The sequence below is a fragment of the Peromyscus californicus genome, unplaced genomic scaffold (genome assembly GCF_007827085.1).
Source record: "Peromyscus californicus insignis strain IS unplaced genomic scaffold, ASM782708v3 Scaffold_3__1_contigs__length_106647218, whole genome shotgun sequence".
NCBI lineage: Eukaryota > Metazoa > Chordata > Mammalia > Rodentia > Cricetidae > Peromyscus > Peromyscus californicus.
Window position 1 is genome coordinate 90176049 of NW_026294551.1, and position 27698 is coordinate 90203746.

Here is a 27698-nt window from a genome sequence, read left to right on the forward strand (position 1 = left end):
GGGAAGACGGTATCACAGTGTCTCCTCACTGCAAAGAGCCTCAGCCCTTCACTGTCTTACCCATGGTCATCTGCCTAGTGAGCAACAGAACCAAGGTCTGGAACTCGGGCAGTCCAGTCAAAAAGTGGGCCCCAGATCACTCTCTGAAGCTGATGATGGGGGCCCATGTGGAGGCCATGGGTCCAAAGCAAGCTCATGTTCCCCCTAAAACCCAGGCTGGGGTTGGCAACTGATGCCTGGTCGTGACACCATTGTGGAAAACAAGCAAATGTAATAAAGATGTGCCCATTCACTCTGACCAAATTTAACAGCACGCAGGAGGAGTGCTCCCAGAGATTCTGCTACACAGATGGGTGTCCGACTCACGTCAGACAAAGCAGATATCCAGGAAGGCATGGCCATCAGAGGGCAGGACGAAAAATGTGAGGAAACTAATGTTTTCCAGTGTTTACTCTGCCCAAGTCAAACAAGGCCTTGTGGGAGAAGCCCAGGAATTCAAATGCCCCGTGTGTCCAGTAATGTTCTCATTGTTGTGACAAAATACAGGAGAAAAGTATGTGAAGGAAGGAAGGGTTTATGCTGATTTACAGTCTGAGGGAACAGACTGTGTGCTGGAGAGGAAATGGCCGCAGCAGTGAGCAGCTGGCCACGCTGTGTCTGTGGTCCGAAACCAAAGAGATGGGCTGATACTCAGCGCGATTTCTCCTTTGTATTCGGTCCAGGAGCCTGGCCCATGGGATGGTCCTGCCCACTTTGAGCTCAATCTCCCCTGTTCAGTTCAAGTTTTCTGGAAGCATTCTCACAGACACACTCAGATTTGTGTTGCCAGGGAAATTCTAGATCTCTTCAAGTTGTCGTGAAGGGTATTTTATACAAAGGACCAGTATCTTCAAAGACATGAGGGACTAGAGGGGGAAGATCACTTAGACAGATACAGCTGGTGTTGTCAGGACAGGCGCTGGGGAAAATATGCCACCAGCCAGGCAACCTGAACCACTGTGAGATGGAGGCCAGTCCATTCTTAGCTCTTTTCTGCAAAGAGAACAGCCTCTGGGTTCTCAATGAGATAAAGCACTTGCCAAGAATGTGGCAATGCTCAAAACACTCTGCCAATGCTGCATTTTGAAATAGCAAAACCAAAAGATAGCACCATCATTTTATCCTGCTAGCCATCCATCCTGTCTTCCACTGTGTCTATTCATTCTGCCTGCTCTGCACCATCCATCCAGCACTGGACCATCCATCCAGCACTGGACCATCCACCCATCCTACACTGGACCATTCATCCATCCTGCACTGTGCTATCCACTCTGCCTGCACCATCCATCCTGCCTGCACTGTACCATCCATCCTGTACTGGACCATCCATCATACACTGGACTATCCATTCCCCCTGCTCTGTACCATCCATCCCCCTGCACTGCACCATTCATCCTGCCTTCTCTGTACCATCCATCATGCACTGGTCCATCCATCATGCACTGGACCATCCATCCCCCTGCTCTGTACCATCCATCCTGCCTGCACTGGACCATCCATCCTGCCTGCACTGTACCATCCATCCTGTACTGGACCATCCATCATGCACTGGACTATCCATCCCCCCCTGCACTGCACCATCCATCCTGCCTTCTCTGGACCATCCATCCTGTACTGGACCATCCATCATGCACTGAACCTGCCTGCTCTGCACCATCCATCCAGCACTGGACCATCCATCCAGCACTATCCACTCTGCCTGCACCATCCATCCCCCTGCACTGCACCATTCATCCTGCCTTCTCTGTACCGTCCATCATGCACTGGACCATCCATCATGCACTGGACCATCCATCCCCCTGCTCTGTACCATCCATCCTGCCTGCACTGTACCATCCATCCTGTACTGGACCATCCATCATGCACTGGACTATCCATCCCCCTGCACTGCACCATCCATCCTGCCTTCTCTGTACCACCCATCATGCACTGGACCATCCATCATGCACTGAACCTGCCTGTTCTGCACCATCCATTCTACTCTGAATTGTACCATCTGCCCTTGCCTGTCTGCACCATCCTTGCCCTCATTGTATCCATCCATTTTGTTCTAAGCTACACTATCCATCCTGCTTGAACTACATCCGTTCATCTTGCCTTACTCTGCACTATCCATTCTTCCCACACTGTGCCCATCCATCCATCCTGCCTACCTGTTTGCTTACCTGCCTGTGCAGGCAGAACTTCAGTGTGCTTGTACTTGCAGGAAGTTTTAAAGGGGCAGCATCACTCCTGTTGTATAACACAAACATTGCCAGTTCCCATGCTGGAGCCTCACATTCACCAACGATCAGTTTAAATGCCTTGTGTATCCTGTGGTGCTTATCCTAGGGAACTCTGAAGCTCAGAAGGATTCAGGCACTGACTCAGGACTGTGCCTCCAGGAAAGCAAGGAACTAAATGTTGTCTGTTAAACATCTCCCCGGGGTCTTTTCCCTCTGCACGCCCCCACCCCCAGCCATTACATCATATTACTAAGGGACTTCATAGATTTCTGAGAACATTGCCTCATTATTGTATTTATGCTTTCTTACAAAGTACAAGCTCTGAGAATTGAAGTGTCTTCTCCAAGTTCACACAGCTTTTGAAAGGCCAGAAGGAGCTTTGAACCAAGGTCTTATATTGCAAAGCCAAAACCATTTCTCCTTTGTCTGGGGTCTCAAGTTCACAGCAAAAAAACCAAACAGCACCAACATTGCATGCAGGGTCCTTCAAAAATCAGCTCATGTTATCTTTATCTCTGAATTGGCAGGTGTTCATCAAGCAATCAAAAGACAAATACCTTGGTGAGCAGAGAGTGCTAGTCATAGCCAGTGACATCATAAGGAACAGACTGTGCTAAGTCAAAATTTAATTTCCTCCAACAGAGTGGCAGGCTGGGAGATAAAGCTAAAGCCACTGACGTCCCTGACACGGAAGGACGTGTCAGATCAGCTTCAGAAGAACTGGGTACAGGGAGGGGGACTGGTGACACAACACAGTCCCACAGATGCACACACAAGGACACTTGCTGACGCACAGGCACAGAAAGACACAAAACACATACGCACACAGACTCAAATGCTGCCCATACTCCAAGGCACAGGTGCAGACACACACACACACAGAGAGAGAGAGAGACCTACAGAGAACATGTATGCATAGTTACACATGCAGATCCTCGGGCATACACACACACATACACACAGAGAGAGACAGAACACAGAGACCTACAGAGAACATGTGTGCATAGTCACACATGCATACACACACACAGAGTCAGACACACACAGAGACCTACAGAGAACATGTATGCATAGTTACACATGCACACACACACACACACACACACACACACACACACAAGGTAGACACACAGACACACAGAGTATAGACACAAAGACATACAAGTATCCATAGAAATGCACACAGACACCCAGCTGCGACCCCATCATGTGCAGACACACCAGGAGATACACACACACACACACACACACACACACATCCTCAGCAAGAAGCAGGCACACCCAATGCACCTTGCTGCCAGTGGGTGCTGAGCCTTCCCTTAACCCCTCCTATGTACACAAAAATCGTATCCTTCCCAAACTGGAGACTCTGGGGAAAACATGATTTCCTCCAGGCACCCTGGGTCTCCTTGACCCTGCCCAGTCAGTGGTGGAAACGGCCTTGGCAAAGGTGTGTGTGGGGAAGGCTGGAGTCAAGCTGACCTGTGCTCCACCTGAGTCTCGCAGCACACCAGCTGCAGGGCCTGGGCGGGTCACTCTGTTCTAAGCCTCTGAGTTGAGTTGCTTTGTTTTTGGTTTTTGTTTTTAACTTGTATTCTTCTCTCATATATTACATTTCCCCTCCTTCTACTCCTCCTCATTCCTCCCCCCACCTCCTCTATCCCCCAGATCAATTCCTCCTCTGTTTACCTTCAAAAAAAAAAAAAAAAAAAAAAAAGAAAGAAAGAAAGAAAAGAAAAAGAACAGGTCTCCCAGGGGTATCCACCAAGCATAGCCTAACAAGATACAACAGGACTGAGCACAAACCCTCATATCACAGCTGGATGTGGCAACCCAGTAGGAGGAAAAGGGTCCCAAGCACAGGCAAAAGAGGCAGAGACAGCCCCCACTCCCAGAGCTCCCACAGTTGGGAGTCCCACAAGAACACCAAGCAGCTACACAACCATAACATATAAGCAGAGGACCCAGCTCAGACCCATACAGGGTCCATGATTGTCGCTTCAGTCTCTCTGAGCTCCCATAAGCCCTGCTTATTTGATCCTGTGGTCTATAGTCTCACGGTGCCCTCCACCTCTCTGGCTCCTACAATCTTTTCTCCCTCTTTCCTCTGGGTTCCCCTGGCTCTGCCCAGTGCTTGGCTATGGGTTTCTGCATCTGCTCCCATCGGTTGCTGAACGACACCTCTCTGATGACCGTTGGTCTAGGCACGGATCTGTGAGCATAATTGAGTACCATTAGGAATCTTATCTCTAGAATGAGCTGGAAATTTTGTGACGAGCCCTGCGGACTAGAGGCCTTGAGGGCAAGGAGTCGTCCATGCTACTTATCTTTAGTTTTTGAATGCCTATTTCTGTCGCCTGGCTAGGAGCATGGCACAACGACTAACAGCACATAGAAGTGGCCCGCCAATCTGTGTGACACGAAAGAATCAGAGGGCATCATCAGCATCCAGCACAGGGCAGTACAAAGTAACCCCACATAAACTTCACTGAGAAAAGGGACACATGAACATCTAACCACAACCAAGTTCAGACTCCATGTCACTGTATCTGGTACCTCACTTCATCCTTTGCAAACAGTGAACAGGACATATGCTTGGAGATGGGAGATGGCATCCAAAGGAATCAAAGAATTGCCTGAGCCTACCAGCGTCCTGGGCCAGTCAAACCTAGGCCTCTGGCTGATGAATCCACACCGAAGCCACGACCACCAGGGCCTCCATGAATAACTCCACGGGCTGGTTGGTTTTTGTCAACTTGACACAAACCTTGACATAAGGGGGAATCTCAGCTGAGGTATTGCCTCCATCAGTCTCAGTGAGCACATCTGTGAGGCTTTTTTTTTTTTATTGCCATTGAGTGTAGGATAGCCAAGCCCACTGTGGGCAGTGCTATCCCTAGGCAGGTGACCCTAGGAGCAAGCAGTAAACAGTGTGCCTCCAGTGGTCTCTACTTCAGCTCCTGCCTCCAGGCTCCTGCCTTGAGCTCCTGCCCTGGCTTCCCTTGATGATGGACTGTACCCTGTAAGCTAAATAAAACCCTTTCTTCCTCAGGGCTTTTAGTCATGGCATCTGTCACAGCAAGAGAAAACACTAAAATATTCCACCAAATAAATACTTTCTTAGGTGATATATCTTAATGAACGATTTCTAAGCTGACTGTCTTATGCACGTGGGAAGGACTTCCTTCTTCAGAAGGAATTGCCATGTGATCTTCAGTGCCAGGCAACATCACATCCTGCATGTCACAATTCACAAGCTCCTCAGTCTGCTCCCTCTCAACTGATAAAACTTACATATATGATAAATAATGTGTTATATGCTATTATGTCAACATCTACTAATATATAGCATATTGTATATTGTGAGAGATTATACATATTACATATTGAAATATCCTCTATAGTCTATCATCTATCTATCTGTCTATATTTCTATCATCTATCTGTGGCATATATATGCTGACATATACATATATATGCTGACATATATGTGGCAGATATCTATCTATATACATGAACATGCTCACACACATATGGCAGATATCCATCTATATGCACATATATGCTGACTGCTTTCCATTTGAAGCCCATTCTGCCCCACAATGCTTTTCTTCTGTTTGTGTAAACCACACAGCCCCACCCACAGTCAGCTGGATCTGTTTTTCTCTTGTGGCAGTACCATCCCTGGTTTTGAAACTCAACCAACCTGGAGGCCAATTGAGCTGTTTTGCATACCAGCTGCACCTGTCAGGGAGCAGGGCTCAGGGCTGCTGAAGCCCTTTGCAGATCCCACAAAGTACTTATGCTGGCATCACTGTCCCTGCCTGCTTCGGGCCTGATAGGGGAGGTAGAGAGAGTCTGCCTCTGCCGGAGGCACACAGAGCACCCGGGGCATAATCTGTCCTCACAACAGAAAATGAAAATGTCTAAATATAGCGGCCACCTGGTAAGCAGGGCCAGGGCAGACAACTGTGACTCACGGACATGAGGGGAGGCTGGGCTGTGCACTTGCTGGTGGCCTTACCAGTCTATGGAGCGGAGGAGAGGCAACTTGGTGGTGGCAGGTTCCATTCTAATGGTTTGAACTCGGAGGTGGATCTGGTGGCTTTTGGAGACTTTTCTGTTGTACGGTTCTTGTACTTTCCAGTGGATGAACTCTGGACACGGCCCCACGTACATGGAGTAGTAGCCTAATGATCCTTTTTCCCGAACCCTCACCACCTCAAACCCACACCCTACCAGCAACATGAGCCCCAAATTCTACCTTTAGTAATCCATTTCATGGGACTTGCAGTTCTTTGGGGGCTGTTCTTAAGTTACCTTTATCTGGAGTGAGATGGGAAGGGACAGGTGTTCACTATATAAAGATGAGAGCTTCTGGCACAGGAGCATGCCAGGGAGCACCTGACTCTCCATTTCAGAGAGCGCTGAAAGGACATCACAGGGGCAGGAAGTGGAGGAGGTCACACACGGTCACCCATATGTCCTGAGGGCTCTGGCCACATCTCCTTGTTGTCTCTGAAGCCTTTGCAGTTCTCCTGAAACACTGCCAGGCCATTCTTCTCACTCAGGTAACAGCTCAAGTTCACCTCAGGTGACAGTGGGGACACACTGGGGGACCCTGAAAAGCACAGGGTTCACATCGATGAAATGTTTGACCAGGTCCTGAAGACTTGGAAATACAAGATGCAAGATGGGACTCACTAACAAGATGATCAAAAGCCCACAGCTAAGGGTAGCAGGGCAGGAAGAAAGGAGCTGGGTCCTCCACGGGACCCGGAGGTGGGCTGCCTGTGTTGTGTTCTGGGGAGAGTGTCCACTGAATGTTTTAATTGTTCACACTCCATAGTCATTATTGGAAAGCTGGCAAACCCTGGACTTTCAAAGCTGCTACCTCCTCTCCCCCTGCCGTGTGTGTGTGTATGTGTGTATGTGTGTGTGTGTGTGTGTGTGTGTGTGTGTGTGTGTGTGTGTGTGTGTGTGCGCATGTAGGTGAGTGTACATATTTGTGTACATTTGTGCAGAGACCAGAAGCTGATGTTAAGTGCCTCCCTCTACTGCTCTCCACCTTATTTTTTGAGACAGGGTCCCTCACGGAACTTGGAGCTCACCAACTGGCTAAACTAGCTGGCCACTGAGCCCTGGGACCAGCCTGTCCCCAACTCCCTAACGCTGGGATTACTAGTTGTGCCTGCTTTTTCTGTAGGTGCTGGGGATCAGAATTCAGGTTCTCATGCTTCATTGATGGTGACGTTCCTCTCCCCTCCTTCACATGCTTCTGATATGGGCTTTTCTTCTCTAGAACCTTCTGCTGAGGTTGAGAGTCGCAAAACCAAGAAACCCGGAATTCACAGGCCCCTGACTCCAGACTGAACTTGAGAACGAGCTGCCTCCCCTGTGTCTGTCTTCTCTTGGGGTGGCCTCCTGCTAACTGACACACCCTGTTCTTGTCCTCTCTGACTCCCAGCATCACACACACACACACACACACACACACACACACACACACACACCCCTCTACCCATCACCCCAGGCAGGCATCTCTCCCCTGTTTGCCTGAAGGATACAGTGGCTCTTTCTCCCTGTGACGATTTCTCCAGCCCATCCTCCTCTGTGACCCAGGGAGAACCTTCCAGAGCTTGAGGCCGACCATGTCATCTCATACCTGAAAAATCCTCCCATGGGTCTACATTTCCTAAAGATAAAATCCAAATGCCTCAATGTGACACCAGGACACATAGTCACCTGATTCCTGCTCACTTCTCCAACTTGATCCTCAACTATGCTGAGGACACAACCTGGGTCTCCTTTAAGCAGACACACCGGAGTCAGAGTTATCCAGACCCTCATACCTCCACATCCACAGGTCAGCGCCCTGTTGCACTGGACCTTGCCTACTCAGCGCCAGCCATACTCCAGGTTCAACAACCGAGCCTCAGTGGTCAGCCTACCAGGGTGACTCCTCCAGCCCCCACATCTTGCCAAGCATCCCTGATCACAGTGCTTACACACCGGCCCCTACCCCCAAGGCTGCAGTTCCTGAGGGCTGACACCAAGTATCTTTTAAGATGTATTTTTATTAGCACATAGTGATTATACATAATAATGATTTTTGTTATGACAGTTTCATAAATCTATATATTTTAATCATATTCATCTTTAACCCTTTATCCTCTCTTGCCCTCTCCCATGTTCCCTAATCCCCTCTCTTCCCATTCCCATTTAACTCTGTGTGTGTGTGTGTGTGTGTGTGTGTGTGTGTGTGTGTGTGTATGTGTGTGTGTGTGTTACTCATAGGAAAGATGATGAGTGGGTGTTACAGGAACATGGGCACCTTGCTAGTGGCTATACCACGGAAAAAAATATCTCCCCCTCAACCTGAACCCGCAGGAAGGGGTTGGGCTCTTGAGCTCCTCCCAGTTTTTTTGACAGTCTGCTAATATCCTTAATACTAGAACAGGGAAGTCCTGAGCGACACCAAGACTGAGCCCACAGGTGCTTCCTCAGGCTCAGCATTCTCCTGCCTCAGCACTTCCTGCTTTACTCCCCCTTTACATCCAACAGCCTGTTCCCCATTGCAGAAAGAAATGGAACACTGGCTAGCCCAGAAATGACAGAACCTCCTAAATGGCAGGGTGTCTGTCTGTCCAGTAATTTTCCAGTCTCCCTTGATGAAGAAGGGGCTTAATAAAATGTAAGCCCCGGGAGGCTGGAGAGATGGCTCAATGGTTAAGAGCAACAGCTGCTCTGTAGAGGCCCTTGGTTTCCAGCACTCACACGACAGCTCCCAGCCACCGGGAACTCCGGTTCCGGAGCACCAGACACTTCTGGCCTCCTTGGGCACTCACTAGCCATGTACATGGTGCACGGACAGACCTGCAAAGCAAAACACACACAAACACAAAACAAATCTTTTTTTTTTTTTTTTTATGTAAGTGGAAGCCTTCTAACAAACATTTTCAAAGTGCTGACTCATCTGAAAGGTAACCACTTGTATGTACATCTCCCCCATTCCTGGGGCTTGGACTGTGGACATGACGGCCAGAGCTGCAGCAACATTTTTTTTAACCATGTGATGGCACTGATGTTGGATGTCTGAGGATAGCAGAACACCAAGACAGGAGGATCCTTGGCTTCTGGGAGGAGGTGACCAGGAAGCCACCACTTTAGTCCCTGTTCACATCAGGACTCCTCTCATAGGAAAGAAATGCAAATCCTTGTCTGGCTTACGATACTGTCATCTGGAAACTGACCGTCGTCCTGAGTACAGAGTAATCCTTACAGTTGTGTATAGGATTCGGGAATTTCATCTTCAAATTCCCAGGACCTTAGATTCCCTAAAAAATATACCATACATGTACTATATATATATGTGTGTGTGAGAGAGAGATATCTATAGAGAGAGCCTACCTAGTGGTAGAGAGCCTGCCTAACATGCATGAAGTCCTGGGTTCAATGAAGCCCTGGATTAAATTCCCAGCACTCAAAAAAAAAATATTATGTGTCTTACTTAGTTTGTTTTCTGTGGCTGTGACAGACACTTTGGGAGAAAAGGGTTTGTTTCATTTTTTTAAAGTATGTGTGTATGTATGTATGTATTTATTTATTTAATGTATGGCTGTTTGGGCTGTGTGTATGTCTGTGCATCATTTGCATGCTTGGTGCCCATGGAGGCCAGAGAGGGCATTGGGTTCCCTGGAACTGGAGTTAGAGATGGTTGTGAGCTGCCATGTGGGTGCTGGGAATTGTACTCAGGTCCTCTGAAAGAGCAGTCCGTGCTGAGCCATCCCTCCAGCCTTGACGGTGTATTTCATCTCACAGCTTACAATCAGGGCGAGAACTCAGTGGTAAAAGCTGAAGGCAAGAACTGGAGCAGGGACCACAGAGAAATACTATTTATTGGCTTGTTTTCCACGGTTTGTTCAACCTGTTTTATTATACTCAGGACCACCTGCCTAGGGGTGACACCACCCACAGTGGGCAGGGCCTTTCCACATCAATGGGTAATCAAGAAAATGTCCCCAGACATGGCACAGGCCAATCCAATGGTGGCGGTTCCTCGAATAACAGTCCTTCTTCCCCTGTGTCTCTAGTTTGTGTCAAGCTGCCAGCCACTGACTAGCAGATATGACGCACCCACAAGGACAGGAAGGTCACAATCTCCAGAACACTGCTTTCACATTTGCCCTGCCCCTGCCTCGCGGGGAGGTGATGAGGTAGGCTAGCCAGGTCTACCGGCACGAAGTGAGACTGCCTCGCTCCACAGCCCTGAGACTCCTACCTTTGGGGCTAGAGTTCTGAGTTCCAGTTCAGGAGAAACTTAGTCAGTTGCTCACTTCAGTGACAGTGAGACCTGCAGGTCAGGTCTGCTCACCTGTCAGACAGTCCACCGGTAGCCATTTGGCCACAGGGTTTTGCTGCAAGGGAACAAGGCAGGTGGCCTGCCGCCGGCTGTCTCTGCCTAATTCATGTCATCCTGTTTAGTACCATCTGGCCCTCAGCTCCTTGATTCTCTGACTGTCCCTCTTCAAGGACCCTCTTGAAGGGACAGATTCACGGGCTGGTGCCATTCAAGGATCCTTACTCAGACAATAACACATGCCCAGCCTTTATCAGGGCAAGACTCACAAAGAAAAAGCCAGCACAAACAGGGCCGTAGAGGTTCTGGGAGCCACACAGCCTCAGGTTGGTGTATCTGAAGGATTGCCTGTTTTGAGCCCCCGCCCCTGAAATACTGTCTCCCCTGTAGGCCTTGTGGGGCACGGAAGCTGGCCTTATCTGCTTTGCAATTCTCCTTTGCCCCAGGAGAGACTGGAAATACACTCTTTCTAGGAGCTGATAGGAAATTAACCCACATCAGCACAATACTGGATGATGCTGAATTGGGGACAGGAAGGTCCATTTCAAAGGGAAGAAAAAAAAATGTTCTTTGTAACCAGGCCAAGGCTAAACATGCCTTCTCTCTATTGGTCCAGATCTGTGCCAGCCTCCCACTGATCCGTAGGTGTGCCGAAAGCAGCCTAGAGACTTTTATAGAGACTGTCACCATGGCACTAGGTGTTGGATTCTGCTGTATCAAAATGTCAAAGGAAGAACGAATAATCGTGGGGCCTTTCGATCTGCAGGCATTTCTGGGTGCTTCTGTGTGTGTCTGCTTCTGCATTCGATGTCAGCAGTAATCCGATCGGCCGGGACGCTGGCCTCTATGCAGCTCACAGGGACTTACAAGCCCGGCCAGCACTGCCCCATGATCTGATTTCTCTCACAACAGCCTTGCAATACTGTAATCCCCATTTTGTCAGTTCGGGGATTAGGGGTGCAGCTTGTCCACATGGATCCAAAGTTTGGAATGGAAGGTGTGGCTTGGACCTGGCGGTGTCTCGGCTGGAAACAGAAGGTCTATGAAGTAGGAATTCTGAGACAAATTAACAAAGGATCCTTTCCTGGAAACTGGGAGTGAGCTGGGGGGGACAGCAGAGGTGGCAGGGCATCTTAGACTAGCCACAGAGAAACTCTGTGGCCTGCTGTTAGCTTAAGGGGGAAGGAAAGGAAACATTAGGGTCCAGCAAGGCCGCAATGCGGAGGGGCCTAGGCCTGGAGCAGGCCAGCCTGAGCAGAGTGGTGGCATCTGTTCTAGGTTCAGAGGTTTATGCTGGCAAGCTTTTGTATTTCTTATGCTTACACCTGCCAAATGGGCTGGGCTGGGCTCCAGGCTGAGATCAAATTTGGGTCTCTTTCCTATGCTGTTCATCTTCATTGGACCAGGAGACATGCTTCCTCATTGCGTCACTCAGCTCTCCAGCTCTGTGACAAAACACCCAAGGCAAACAACTGTAAAAAGAAAAGTCTGTCTTGGCCCATGGTTTTAGAAGCTACAGTTCAGGGTTGCATGGTCTTGTCATCTGGGGCCTGTGGCTGACAGCTCAGTCCACCATGGTGACCAGAGCATGTGGAAGAGGCCAGCGTGCCTCAGGACAGATGGGAAGAAAACAGAGAGGAAAGGGCCCGCATCCCGATAGCCCCTGTAAGGGCTCGCCCCCCAGTGTCTTAACTTCCTCTGGGCCTCGCCTCCTAAAAGTCCCACAACTTCCCAATAGTCCAGCTGCTAGAGACCAAGTCTCCACCACACGAGGCTTTAGAGGACATATAAGACCCATATAAGTGCTGATGTGGTGACTCCATGGGTAAAGATACTTGCTTCTAGCCCTGGTGATCTGAGTTCCATCCCTGGGACCCACGGGTTGGAAGGAAAGAACTGACTTCTACAAGTTATCTCTGATCTCCACAAGTGTACCATCACACACACACACACACACACACACACACACACACACACACACACACACACACCTGTCAACAATAAATAACAACAACAACAATAATAATAATAATAATAAAACACAAACCATTCAGCTTGAGCCACAGCTCAGTCTGCCTACTACACGTGAGGTCCTGGCTTCAGTCCCCAGCACCGTCAGAAGAAAAAAGAAATCCAAACCATAATACTCATTAAGATGAAAGCGGCAGAGGGACCGTAGTGAGCACCACATCAGCGCCACAGGAGGCAAACCCATCATTGACCAAGAGACAGCTGAAGGGCACATTGAGCGGTGTGAGTACATAATCCAGTACAGGAGAATGGAGAACTGGAAAAATATTCCAACCCACCACACTTCCCAGAGGGAACAAAATATTAAAAAGAGGAAGAAATATAGGTAGAAACCAACAAGTGTCCCACCCCAGAGTTTGGTATCACGTCCATTTGTGTAAGCTGAAGAGGTCTGTGTATGCTGGGGGTCGGGTGAGGTCTGTCCTCGGGATTGCTTCGTGTGCTGGGGTCAGGACTAGAGGGGTGCTGGGCAGTGGGTGAGAGAGTGGGCAGTGGCAGGCTCTGCTGGAGGCTTCAGGATTCTTCTGAGAATGTCACGGTCAAATTCAGGGAAATGACAAACTTGGAGGTCACAGCCTAACTCTGGGCTCTGAAGCACTCAGAATCCTAGAGTGTCGTGAGCAGCACGGACAGAAGACAGAATCGCGTGGTTTTCTTGGCAGCAGTAGTGGCAAGCCTTGTCCATTGGGGTCCCAAACCTGACCACATAGGCGCAAGTTTAGGGGATTTGGCTTGGTTCTGAGCCCCACAAACATGAGGCCTTCAGTTCAGATCCCAGCACCAGGTGAAAAAAAAGCTGGGCATGGCTGTGTGTCTATAATACCAGCACTGTGGGGAGCAGAGACAGGAGAATCACCGGGGCGCTGACTGCCAGCCTAACTCTGGATTCAGTGATAGATCCCTGTCTGAAGAGAATAGGCAGCAAGTGACAGAGTAAGACACCTGATATTCTCCTCTGGCATCCCCCTGTATGCACCCGTGTATGTACAACATGTGCACACACACACACACACACACACACACACACACACACACACACACACACACACACGACTGCAGATTCATGACAGGAGAATGCTAGAGAGCTCCATGCACTTTGATGCCCACACTCGGTTGCCTTGGTTTCAGCAGATGTGCCCGTCATTTGCAGCTCACACTGACTAATGGCCGTGCTTTGAGTGTGCCCAGTGGAGAAGCTGAGGAGCAGGGCTCTCACAGAAGATGAAATGTCTGCTAGTCCCTGTGGAGACTGAAGTGGACCATTTGACCTTCAGCCTCTCACTTGAAGGGGGACCTTAACAGAAGGCGATGTGTCCAGCAACCTCGCAGGAAAGGGCAAGGTGTGCAATGTCCCGTCTGCCAAGAAACTGGATGGAATAAGAGAATATGCTCAGGAAGCCAGAGACAGGCACTGGAAGGGGTGCTTTCCCTTTGAGAACACAGGCTCGGGGCTCAGGCCTGAGTGTTGAAGGATAAGAACTGATCACGGCCTGCGCTGGGAACACATAACACACACTGCCTTGTCTTAACGGGCTTCCAGTCAGACACGCCTGCTTTCTCAGTGGCTTCCTCCTTGTATGGCCCTGGGCCAGCACGTTCACTTCTCTGGGTCAGAGTTTTGGTCACATAAAATGCAAAGTGAGAGGTGGTGGGGGACAAAGGTACCCTGGTTCAGTCTGCTGTCAGAACCAGGGAGAGAACATGTCATGTGAGTGAGATGTGCCAGTCACACCCATGTCAATAATACACGTTAACTTAGACCAGTGGTTCTCAACTTTCCTGATGCTGCAACCCTTTAATACGGTTCCTCATGTTGTGGTGACCCCCAAACCATAAAATTATTTTCATTGCTACTTTATAACTGTAATTTTGTTGCTGTTTGAATCATAATGTAAATATGTGTGTTTTCTGATGGTCTTGGCGACCCCTGTGAAAGGGTTGTTTGACCCCAAAGGTGTCATGACCCACAAGTTGAGAGAGAACTGCTGACTTAGGGCTTTCTTAGTTCTCCCATAAGGAAGTGATGGAGAAGGGAGGGAAGGAGGGAGGGAGAGAAAGAGGAAGGGAGGGAAGGAGGAAAGGAGCATGGAGGTATTAAGTCATCTTGTCCCCAAGGATGGGAAGGAAGGAAGGAGATGGGTAAGAGACAAGGGAGGTGGAAGGCAGGGGTAAATCCTAAGCCCTCTTCCCTTAGAGAATGTAACCTTTCAAGTACCTAGCGAATTGGGAGTTACCATCCCTCCTTCTCTGAGTAGAAACTGGCTTAGCAAATTACCTCTTGTAATTTATAAGACCTTGGGCAAATTACTTCACCTCTCTGTGCCTCAGTTTCCACATCTGAAAACTGAAGGTGAAAGTGATATCCCGGTCATGTGACACTGTCTGGTGTGATCTACCCGAGTAAATGTCATGACACTGTAAAAGGACAACTTTGCAAACCAGAGCCTTGGCCATGCCATGAGAATATTCTTTTGCTTTTTAAGCCGTACAATGCATTTCTTTAAACAAGTGAGGAACTTCCTGAGGAGGCTGAGGCAGGAGGATTGTCATGATTTCAAGGCTTTCCTGGGCAAGAATGGCAAGTAGCAGACTAGCCTGGGCTACAGAACAAGACCAATCTCAAAAAAAAAAAAAATAAGTTTCACCATTATCAAGGCCTGATGTATGAATTCATCTTTACTTACTTCCTTTTCCTGCTCCCTGAGTGGCGCTCATGGGTGTCACAGGTTGCTCCAAGGTACACAGGACGGGGAGGTGGTGAGGAGGTGCCCGGGAAAGAGGAAGAGAAAGAATTCCCAGGGAACAATGTTGAAATAGTAACTGCAGACAAGGATTCACGGCAAGAACAGTCAGCTCCTGTCAGGGCAGCATCCGGGAGGGTGACAGAATTGAACACACAGGAGGAAGGCACTTGGGACCTGGCATTCTCCCCCGAAAGCTTGCCAGTGAGGGAGTTCTGAGCCTCTAATCCCAGATTCCCCCTTATGACCAGTGGTTCCCTGGCAATGATCTGAGACGGCGCCATTAACAAAGGCCAAAAGCTACTTAGCCGGTGAGGGTGAAGCGGAGATCGGACAGGTCCCCAGGTCCCTGGCTGCCTTCCAGCTCGTCTCAGAAGCAGCTCAGGTTTCTGGCCCAGTGGATGACTAGTGTGGCCTCTCCAAGCAGATCTGGTTGCACTCCTGAGCTGCCGCCAGCCAGGGCCTCATGAGGAGGTCAGGCCTCCACTCTCTCGGGTGATAGTATCAGCTCACCCAGCCCCATTTGAAGCAGATTCCAAGGAGCTCTGGATTTGCCGGTGTTTCTTGTCATTTCCTTTTGCTTTTCTTTCCACCCTGTGACTTGAACAAATCACTGAGCCTCTCCCAGCCTCAGTCTCCCTATTAGTGTGGGAGGATGAAGGCCCTGGGTGGCGGAGGGAACTGAGTCATGGTGGTTTGCCCACTTCTTGGCTTGTACTAAGGGCTTCATAAACATTGGCTAACTTTGAGTAAACACATCCATTCCTGCTGGTTAAGGTGTGTATCCCTCAGCAGAATTCCTTGTTTAATTGGAAAAGGCTGCTCTGTCAGATCTGCATGGAGTAGAAAAATGGCACACTCCCCATTCAGTTCTCAAAGACGTGGGCTTCGGGTCCAGGTTAGTGATTTCTTCCGGGGCACTGGCTGGTGGCAGTGCTGAGCAGAACCCAGGCCTGTGAGTCCCGATTCCCCTTTTCTCCAGTGTGCAAGTGCCTTCACATATACCTGACTGCATAGTACCACGGGACCACAGCCACACACAGAGCAGGGAGTCAATGCACACAGCCGCTTTCCTTTGTCTGGGTCTTACTCTCCTGCAGTGCATTGTGGGAAACTCTTCTCATCTCTAAGAAGCCTTGCCAATTAGCGTGCTTCTTGCTTTTCAATGTCATCCTCTCCAAATATTTGACTTGCTCTTAAACTTCATCCCCAAGCCACAGCCATGGCTACTTTTCTCCAGTTCAAAGGAGAACAGAAGAAACATGCCTCTCTGTGTGTGTGTGCACATGTGTGCGGTGTGCATGAGTGTGCATACATGTGTGTGTACAGGAAAATCAAGGCAAATATGAATGGACTGGGGCCTTTCCTCTCTTGAGGAAGAAGAGAGAGAGAGAGATCTGGTCTTAGGAAAATCATGGCCCAAATAAAACTTGGTGCTAAATCTTGAAGATCATTGATAGCATTTGATTTTTGTAAGCCTAAACTGCAATTTAGCCAAAACCTGTTTTGTTTAAAAATAAACAGCATGGTGGGTTAAGGAAATCTCTAGACCAGAAAGACTGGAGTTCAAGCGCAGCTTTACCATGCACTGCCTCTGAGACTATCTCCAGGTCTCAGTCTTCTCATTTGGGATGATACTGCTCTCCTCCTCGGCTCTGTGTCAGATAGGAAATGATTGACAGTCCCCGCCCAGCATAGTGTCGGTTACAGTGAGATGACTTTCCTCAGGGGCATCTAAGGAAGGACCAGTCCCACTGTGTTTCCCACTTTCTGGTACCATAACAAGGTACCTGAGATAATCAGCAAAGGTTTGTTGTTGGCCTGCACGGTGATAGGAAAAGCTAAGGAAGTGAGACAAATGGACTTTTAGGATTGCAGAGCTGGCGGGAGATGCAAGGTCAGTGATTGTCTTCACTTGCTTCCTACTGTTGTTACGAAACACCAGGACCAAAACAACTTGGGGAGAAAAGGGTTTGTTCCAGCTTACAGGTTATAGTCCGTCACCAGGGAAACCAAAGCAAGAGCTCCAGACTGGAACCGGGAGTCAGGAACTGAAGCCCAGGCCACAGTGGAATGCTACTTGTTCTGCATGGCTTGCTCAGCCTGCTTTCTGATACAGCCCAGGACCGCCTGCGCTGGGGTGGCACTGCCCCCAGTGGGGCAATTAGCAATCGAGAAAATGCCCCCACAGACTTGCCTATGAGCAATTTGATTGAGGCATTTTCTCAGTTGAAGTTCTTCTTTCCATTTGACTCTGGCTTGTGTCAAGTTGACAAAATAACAACAACAACAACAACAACAATAACAACAACAACAAAACCTAATCAAGACAATGGTAAACCCAAGATGAGTAGGGATTGGCTCATTATGAAGCTCCTGCAAGCTGCCTGAAGGAGGCTGTGTTGGTGGTTATCATAGACATCTCCTCTACCCCCTGAAGCTATGGCAAGACCTTGTGGTCAGCCAAGCAACAGGTCTCCCCCAGACCTAGAGGAGGATCAAGCTGTGATAGCTTGATTCCCTTGGCGTGGCAGCTGCAGAAGCTCGTGTGGGCACAGAGCCCAGCGGGCTATGCCAGTGCCCCCGTTCAGTGGTTTGGTCCCCTTCCTTGTCTCACCATCCTGCTTTGATAAGAAACTCCTGAAATGAATGACTTTGTATAAACTGAGGGTTTGGGCACCAGATATATAAGCTGAGGGCATGACAGCTCCTAGGTATGGTTGAGGGGAAGGTTTCTATTGTAGATATGAGGGAGAGGACAGCCAGAGGCATCTGGAAGAGTCCAGAGCAGGGAGAAAAAGTAGTGAACATGTCAGCAGCCTGGACAGAAGAGAGAGAGTGTGCGTGAGAGAGGAGATGACCAAGAGCAAGGGGCAAGAGAGAGGAGGCCAAGGAAAGGAGACAAAAAAGAGGAGAATGTTGTCTGAATCTTAGATGGTCTTTTAATAAAAAACCCAGAGCCAGATATCAGGGTGAAAGCTGAAAGATCAGAGAAGCAGAACAGCCAGTCACTAGTTCTTACCTCTACGAATTCCTCAGCCTAAAGAGAGCGAGTTCCTGTTTCCTCACACCTTATATACCTTTCTCTGCCCTGCCATATTACTTCCTGGGACTAAAGGCGTGTGTGCTTCCCAAACAAAGGCATGAGATCTCAAGTGCTGGAATTAAAGGTGTGTGCCACCACTGTCTGGCCTCTATATCTAATCTAGTGGCTGGCTCTGTCCTCTGATCCTCAGGCAAGTTTATTAGGGTACACAGTATATCACCACAGGAGAAATGGTAGGATTCTATGGGAATGAGAAGCTGGGGGATGGGAAGCCCATGATCTGGAGAGGTTTAGGGTAGGGGTTGGGCTGAGAAGAGCTAAAAAGAGCCACAGGTACTGAGTGTGCCTGGGGGCCATTGAGCACTTTAGTATGCCAATAGGTGCCACAGGTAGCCATTTGTCCCTTCTGACCGTGATGAGGAATGACTCCTTTGGTAGAGGAGTATGGGACCCAAAATTTGGGGGACTGAAGTTTCCTTTGGCCCTGACAGCCTTGTCATAAATCCTCATCTTAGTGTCTGCTTCTGTAGAGACATAAAGCAAGACATTGCATCTTGTAAAATGAGACACAGAGGGGCTGGAGAGATGGCTCAGTGGTTAGAGCACTCTCTGCTCTTGCAGAGAACCTGGGTTCAGTTCCCAGCACCACCAATGGTGGCTCATAATGGGCCTGTAACTTCAGTATCATGGAATCTGACACCCTCTTCTGGTCTCCAAGGGCACTTGCACCCATGCAGTGCATAAACACACAAGTACACATAATACTTTTACGTAAATAGTAAATTTTTTTTTTTCCGAGACAAGGTTTCTCTGTGTAGTTTTGGTGCCTGTCCTGGATCTCACTCTGTAGACCATGCTGGCCTCGAACTCACAGACATCTGCCTGGCTCTGCCTCCCGAGTGCTGGTATTAAAGGCGTGTGCCACCACTGCCCGACAAACCTAGGACTTGTTTATTTCTGGAATTTCCCATTTAATATTTTTGGAGCACAGTTGACTGTGGGTCATTGAAACACTGGAAAAGTAAAGCAGAGAAGGGAAGCAGCTATGACAGAAATCAAGACATTGAGTACCCAGAGCCCTACAGGGATCTCTTGTGTGACAAATGACAGAGGAGGTTTCTGACCTAAGTCTACCGGATCTGTGCCCATAACATCCTATCCACCCACACATCTACCCTGTTGGCTTCAAGTGCCTGCTGCAGATTCCCAGGGCTCCCACAGAGCTGTATAGAGGGCAGCTGAGGACTGCTGGAACAATCCTGGAGAGCTTCCTAGAGGAGGTGGACCAGAAGCGTCCCAGGATTTAAAAAAAAAAAACGAACAGATTCTGTATTTGTGGCTGGATCTGCCACTCTGGCAAAGACAAAGCAGGTCAACTACTCTCGTCATCAGTGATCTCATTAGAACCTGGGGACAGTGGGCAGACATCACAGAAAGACTGTGACAGCTCAAGGTACTAGCAAAGAAACAAGTTCCCACCTGAGACAAAGAGGCCAGGTTCCAGTTTCTGCCACTGACAAGCTGCCAGAGGGAAATACAGACAGACCCTGCTGAGAACAATGGTAGCAGGAACTGAATAAGATAACACAAGTTAATACACGCAACACAATGGGTGCTCACAAATATGGGATGCTTTTAATCAAGACATCTGTGGCAAATTGGCAAAACCATTTTGGAGACTAATGTGGCAGATCAGAATTAAAACGTATATACCTCTGGTCCAGTGCTTCCCCTTTTAAGAGCCTAGGCCTGGACCTAGGGAGAACAGCTCAGTTGATAAAGCTTGAGAATCTGAGATCAAATTCCTAGCATCTCTGTAAAAACAAACAAAGGAAACAGGCTCAGCTGTCAGGGAGGGGGCAGGAAGACGCTGCAATCTGGCTGGTCGTTCAGTGAGATCCAAATTCAGTGGGAGAGCATGTCTCAACAACAACAGCAAAGTGGAGAAGCAATTGTCACCTGACATCCCCCTCACTTCCACATGCACGTATACACATGCACACAGCCCCCAAAACACCCCCTCACTCAACACACACAAAGGAGTTTAGTTCTAAACCCCTTCATAGGTGAGGATGCTGAGTGGATAGACCAGGGTGGGTGTGCTGCCAAAGGACATGGGTGAGGATGCTGAGTGGATAGACCAGGGTGGGTGTGCTGCCAAAGGACGTGGATGAGGATGCCGAGTGGATAGACCAGGGTGGGTGTGCTGCAAAAGGACATGGGTGAGGGTGCTGAGTGGATAGACCAGGTGTGCTGCCAAAGGACGTGGATGAGGATGCTGAGTGGATAGACCAGGGTGGGTGTGCTGCAAAAGGACATGGGCGAGGATGCTGAATGGATAGACCAGGGTGGGTGTGCTGCCAAAGGACATGGGTGAGGATGCCGAGTGGATAGACCAGGGTGGGTGTGCTGCAAAAGGACATGGGTGAGGATGCTGAGTGGATAGACCAGGGTGGGTGTGCTGCAAAAGGACATGGGTGAGGATGCTGAGTGGATAGACTAGGGTGGGTGTGCTGCTAACGCCAAAACCCAAAGAGAGGAGCGACTCAGATGCTATGTGAGGGGACTGTCATGCCAGTCACAGCTGTGGCAGATAGTGTGACAGAAGACAAAAGATAGCAATGGCGTGCAGTTGTTCCAGGAGAAATGCAGGGTGCACATACAGAATGAGGGCCAAGATCTATTGTCACATGAAAACAACAAGTAGTGCAAGAACTGCGTATCTAAAGCCATCTGGTTTTGTTTGTTTGTGTTTTTTTTAAATACAAGCTTGGAATACACGCTTAGAAACAGCCTGAAAAGATTTGAGAGAAACTCTTAGCAGTGGTGATTCTATGGTATGGGTTCTTAGCAAGGCCAGTTCTGCCATGCAGCCACCCCAGGGATAGTTGGTCATCTCTGTGTTTGTGACAGAGATGGTGGCAGTGTCATTGGTGTCTAGTGGCTAGGGGCCAAGATACTCCAAATGCAGCAGCCCCAAGCAGCAAAGAATTAAGTGTCACTAGACAGAGACTAAGAACCTGCAAGAAGTTTGAGAAATATGAACAGTCTGGAGCATGGGCGAGACTATTTAAATCTCGCATGAGTGTGGTTCACAGTAGCAGCAAGGAGAAAGAACCCTGCTCTAGCCATCACATGCCCTTGTGAAATGTAGGCATGCAGGAGGGGTTCAAAGTCTGCCCATGCTCAGAGCTTCAGTTTCCACCTCTGCAGAAATAGCTACACAGACACCTCCCCACAGAGGGGCTGTTGGCTCACTCAGGACACAGCATACCTCATTACCTTGTCTGTGGGTCATTCCACAGGGGCCACCTGGTGTGGCAGAGAATAGATGGGAGCTCCTGCCTGAGCCCAGGGCCAGCAGAAACAGGAGAACAGGTTGTACTCTGGGGCCCTGGAATCTGTAGCCACCAGAGGCAGGAGGCCGGGTTCCAATATGGCTTCTTGGTAAATAGGCCAGGTGGCCTACAAAACCTGTGACTGTGGGCAAGCTGAACACTGAAGAGGTGTGCCCATCTGGGGACCGTGTATGCATGTAGAGGAGTCTCTAACTTGCCTCTTTCAGGAGAACATGCTGTGGGATGTTCTGTATGGCAAATGTGTTGCTCTGATTGGTTAGTAAATAAAACACTGATTGGCCAGTAGTCAGGCAGGAGGAAGTATAGGCGGGACAAGGAGGAGAAGAATTCTGAGAAGTGGAAGGCTGAGTCAGAGACGCTGCCAGCTGCCACCAGGACAAGCAGCATGTGAAGATGCCGGTAAGCCACGAGCCACGTGGCAAGGTATAGATTCATGGAAATGGATTAATTTAAGCTATAAGAACAGTTAGCAAGAAGCCTGCCACGGCCATACAGTTTGTAAGCAATATAAGTCTCTGTGTTTACTTGGTTGGGTCTGAGCAGCTGTGGGACTGGCGGATGACAAAGATTTGTCCTGACTGTGGGTCAGGCAGAAAAACTCTAGCTACAGAACATGCCCGTAAGTTGATGGAAATGCGGTTTTCTAAAGTGGCTGGCAACAAAATCCTAGCATAGAGTGCTTGACTTGAACGTGTCCTCTTAAAGTTCGCATGCTAGAAACTCACCCCCACAACCTCCAGTTCATATGCCAGCAGCACTGGAGGTCAGACCTCTCGCAGACAATCAGCATTGGATGAGGTGATGAGCATGGAGCCAGCAAGATAGGACTGATGACTTTGTAAGAAAGGAAGACACAGCCAGACTGTATGCCGCCGTGAGATACCCTGCACCATTTAGGAGGCAGCACTAGGCCCTCCCCAGATGCCAGCTGAACATTCTTAGACCACTCAGCTTCTAGACCACGAGCCAAATAAACCCCTGTTCTTTATGAATGACCAGACCCGGGTACTTTGTTATAGCAACAGAAAATGGATAAAGATACAGGGATAGTTGCTTCTGGCACCTACCTGCACATACATTTTATGCAACACCACTCACAGATATTGCAAATGTCACTGTAGAAAGAGACCAGGACAGAAGAATTAATATTCTCACCACTCTATAGCCATCTGCCTCTGGGTGCCTCTAACAATGGAGTCCCTGACTAGCTTGGGAGGCAGTAACCATTACTACCAAAATACACGCCCCTCTCACATCCCCCCAACTTCCGTGCACACGCTGGCTATCCTTGTGCTGAAGATCAAGGGTCCCCAGCTGCTTTTCAGAACTGGGATACATCTGAAAGAGACATCCCGAGCTTGGGTTGCCACGTTCTTGCCTGAGAAAGAATTCAGCAACTTCACTTCCCCCTGCCAGGCCCTGAACTTGACTATAGTCCTGGCAGACATGGTTGCCAGACATGGATAAGGTCGACCAGCTAAATGTTCCATGCAATATTTGGGACATACTTACACCTTAAAATTACTTGTTATGTATCTGAAATTAAACATTTATTGTTTTCATTTGTTAAATCCAACAAGCCAATGCCCAGGCAAGAAGCAGTTGTCCACTTGCTTGGGCCTAAGTAGCTGGCATCAGGAGAGAAAGATTCTCCTGTTCTCCACTGAGAGTCTTCTTTGCTCACCATGAGAACTTGAATTCTGCTGGGGTGCCTCAGTGGGCACTGCTCTGGAAGTTCTAGAAAGTCTTAGGCTTTTGGGGTCTACCCAAACTCTTTGGGAGTGACTTCTGGAATCTATTTGACATAGACTTCAGAGCCGCCGCAGAGTTCAGGCTTCAGGACACCTCTTTGCCATAGTCCCATTTGAAGTCCTAGTGAATTTGTAAATCTGGGCATTCATTATTAAAATGGGGGTGCAAACTGTTTGGGTCTCAGGACCGCCCAAATGTTCTCAGAGACTTGGCTGAGAGGAAACCCCCTCTCCGTTGTGGAGACTTCAGTTTACGGTGGCCACTGAACATGTGTCACACTCAGCCACACTGAGCACACTTTACCTTTTACGAACATCCTGGGCCAGGACTCACAACGAGGATCCTACAAATGGAGCAGCCAAGGCTCGGAGAGGTGGGCTCACTCCTCCAATGTCACCCAGCCAAGAAATGGAACAGAAGGATTTGAGCGTCGGTTGAATTTCTCTTTGTTGTTAGGATGGTAGGCAAGGTTTTGGTGCCTTGTGGCTGGTGGGAAATAGAAAGCCAGCTCTCTTCTAGACTACGCGCTTCAGGAAGGGACTATCCCCTCAGGCAAAGCTGGGATCCCATCTAGAACCAGAGCAGGGATAAAAATTTTAGAATTCCGTTCCATGCCTAAAAATAGCATCAAGCACCAATTTCATGCCAGACACGGTTGCTAAGAAACCCTGCAGGCGTCATCTCATTTTCCCTTGGAGTTGCAGGTGACGTGTGTCGTATAACAGGCTTTTTCATCAAATGAGAGGACCATGTCAAAGACATCGTGTGGAGGACCCAAGGCCACCCAGTACTAAAACAGGATGAGACCTTCCACGTGGGCTAAAGGGGAGCAGGGAGGGACACAGGAAGTCGGAGAGAGGATCCTGCCAGGGCAGGGCACAGGGCTGGGACTCACTTCCTCCTGCCACTGTCACAAATTAGTACAAACCCAGTGGCATAGCAACAGAGATTCATTATCTTCCCATTTGGAAGGTTAGAAATCCACAATTGGTTCCCCTGGGAAAAGGTCAAGGGGCCAGGAGGGCTGTTCTGCTTCCTCCCTGCAGGAAGGGCTAACTCAGGAACCCATCCTGGCCCCCCATCTGCTCAGGCCCGGAGAAAGCCTGCTTAGCAGCTGCAGCCAGCGTCCGTCAGCTGAGGCAAGGGTCCTTCCAACCCCTACACCCAGGGTCTCCCCTTTCACTGGTTTCTTCTCATGCCAGCTCCTCACACTAGAGGACTCAGGGCTCAGCCTCCTCAGGACCTCGTCACTTCTTCAGCTTTATTACCCATCCTCCCAATGCGTTCATGTGGCCAGATGCACAGGTTTAAATTCTACTGATGTCAGTGTTTGACTCACGTGACCGAATGAAGGCATTATATTTGGTGGAGCTTTAACACTCCCCAGTGCCATCAAACCCAAATGACTGTCAGACTCTAAGCACTGACTCCAGAATTTAAATGTGTAGATTTGGGTGACAATGGGGATAAAACACAGTTCCAGCCCTCTAACGGCTCTTGATCTGGGGTTGTGGCTTGGGGACTTAGCAGTTCCAGAAAACAAGCCACCAGAAGCAAGGCTCAGCTCTGCTTCCCAGGCTGGGCCTGCTCCCACGTTTTCAAAGGGGAAGAGCCTGAAAAGGCCCTTGGAGGTTCTGCAGCTGCCAGTGTGCTGCTGCGTGGGGAACACAGGGAGCCTGTTCTTTCTCCTGCTTCCCCGGTAAGAACCAGACAGAGCTGGCTGAAGGAGACCCAGACGGACTGAAGGACTCCCTCTTCTTCACTGCACACACGGCTTCTTATTTCGTGGCCATAACTAGAAGTCAAGGAAAAGCAATGATGTAAGCAGAAAAGAGAGGAGCTGGAGGGAGTCTCAAACTTCAGAGTCTTGTCTGAGGATGACCTGTGCCAAACAGTGTGGGAGGGAGGTTAAAGTAGCGTAGACTTTCATATAAGCTTACTCCTGCCAGTGTGGGCCAGTCCTCTTCAGGACTGGGGTCACATGCTCTCGATGATGTTTATGATGATGACTATGTCCTGGGTGCTGGCACCTCAAACCCGTCTCTGTCTTTACCATACCCCATAGAGGAGCTACCACGGTTGGCTCTTCTGTACTTATGGAGAGGAGGGTTCAGAAAGAGTATGAAGCCTGGGTCTTTCAGAGTGAGAGGGTGCCACGACTGAGATTCAAACCCTGCTTTAACTAGGGAGCCTCTCCAACTCAGGATAGTGAGGCTAGCTATGGTCGGATGTCATAGTGGCACGGAAGCCATGTGCATTCACAAGAAAGATGCTTTGTGTTTGGAACCTGAACCTTCCCCCACCCAGTGGTAAGTGGTACAATCCTCCTTTGAGATGCTGGGCAGACACAGCGGCTCAGGCTCCAGATTCGCCTCCTGTTAGAAGGCTGCTTTGCTGAGCTGGGCTTGGAAGGTTAGATGGATTAAGTGTGCTTCCAGCTTATTTTATTTTCTATTTAGGATGGATTTATGAAGGCATAACTCCATGGCAAGTCAAGGAAGCCTCCGTACTTTACGATAGTACCCACCATGGGCATATGTTTTGTGCCAGCCCTGTAAAGAATGTCCCCTCCAGAGCCCATGCAGGGGGTCCAGGATGTCATCTCAGAAGCTGTTCTCCAGGTAATTTTAAGGAACCCCTAGGCTGTTGCCTGGATGTCAGACATCGAGTCCTATTCTTGTTCAAGCTCGGTGTGGGCCCACTCATCAGTATATCCATTCATTTACTCACTTGCCCACCTAACAAGCCCTCACTCAACCCTATGACCCACTCTTTACCGCCCTCTGTGCCAAGACCTGACCCTGTCCCAGCATTCTTGTGCTGAGGGTCTCAAGGAAGAAAGAGGCAGAAGTGGATGCGCTGGTGTAGCTGGGAGTGCGTGTGCCATGAAGAAGAAGGATCAGGTGGAGAGTCAGAGGCTGAAGAAGGAAGGCAGAGAGAGGGGCTGGTTAGAGAAGTGGCCCACGTGGTGCTCATCAGGGGCACAGTTTATAGAGCCCGGGAGAATGGCAGCACTGTTGGAGGTGTGCAGAGCCAGGAGCAGGCTGCTCCAGGAGACAGGTTTGTGGCCTGTTCTTAATTTGCACACAGTATCTGTAATGGCAGTTCATCTAGCAGCCACACCTTTGTTCTTGTCCTGAGGCCTCTCTAGGACATGTTCCCGGCTGGAATCACTTTGGTTACAGTCAGGGTCCTATCCCTCTCTAGGGAGGGGTGTGCACGAGCCACCAGTCGCTGAGAGCCTAGGTCAAGAACCCCTTCCTAAGAGTCCCCAACCATGGGATGCCTCTGGTGGGCCTCCCAATTCTTCACAGCTTCTGCTCCCAGCCCCGAGGCTTTATTAAAGCTCCTGCTTCAGGCTTGAGAGAATTAAGAAAAAGAACCTGAAGGTACTTAGCCAGTCCCCTGGGGCTCCAGTTCCCTAGGTGGCCTCTCTGTAGGCTGAGTACTTCCTTCCTTCTAATCCTGAGTCTTCAATCCAGCCCAGCCCAAAGAAAGCAATATAGAGACAGAAAACAAGGTTTCCTTGGACTTCTGTATTTTTCCTTTAATATTTAATCTCCGTACCTATCTGTTCACCTGTTTATTTGTCCCTGGCAGGCAGGCATTGATTGAGCTGAGAATTACAGAGGACCCACTCTGAGAATTACCAGGAACAAATAGAAGTCGATCCTCCCTCGATTTCATCAGCCTGGCCAAGGGGTGAGGGCAAGAGGCTAGGGAGCAGAAAGGACGGGGTTGGGGAGCAGCTACCATAGTAAAGCACAACGTGGTTAAACGGTAAAACTACTGTTGGAATACAGAATACAAAGTACTCAATTTCTTGGGGGAACCGGCACAGGCTTCACAGAAGAGGTGACATTTAAGCCAGCCTTGCAGAATCAATGGAACTTTGCTAAGCAAATCATGCAAGGCCTGAGTGTGGCCGACTGAGGCAGGAAGTGAGAGACAGAACCAAGAGAAAGGAAACAGCAGAGCCTCTCAGGCAGGTGGCAGGGATGCCTGTGTCTGTGCCCAGCTCCCAGTTAATTTGCTTAAGCATCTGGAGTAAGGGTCACGTCTACCACTTTGCAGAAAGAGATTTTGAACAGAGAGGACACTTGTCAAAGGCCACACAGCCAGCAAGAGGCGGAACCAGGATTTGTG

General features: G+C 49.2%; 1 protein-coding gene across 2 annotated transcripts in view; it reads right to left on the reverse strand.

Moving 5' to 3' along the window:
* LOC128123000 (uncharacterized) overlaps window positions 1-24140 on the reverse strand; it is a 34633-nt gene extending 10493 nt beyond the window's left edge. The window contains exon 1 of one of the 2 annotated variants that reach the window (XR_008222552.1): window positions 15339-24140. Coding sequence is in view for 1 of the 2 variants with exons in the window: in XM_052758910.1 (XP_052614870.1) it covers window positions 15339-15679 (341 nt within the window). In the remaining variant the exon portion in view is untranslated. The remainder of the gene's footprint in view (window positions 1-15338) is intronic. The other variant, XM_052758910.1, reaches the window with a different exon arrangement.
* Between the last annotated feature and the right edge of the window lie 3558 nt (window positions 24141-27698).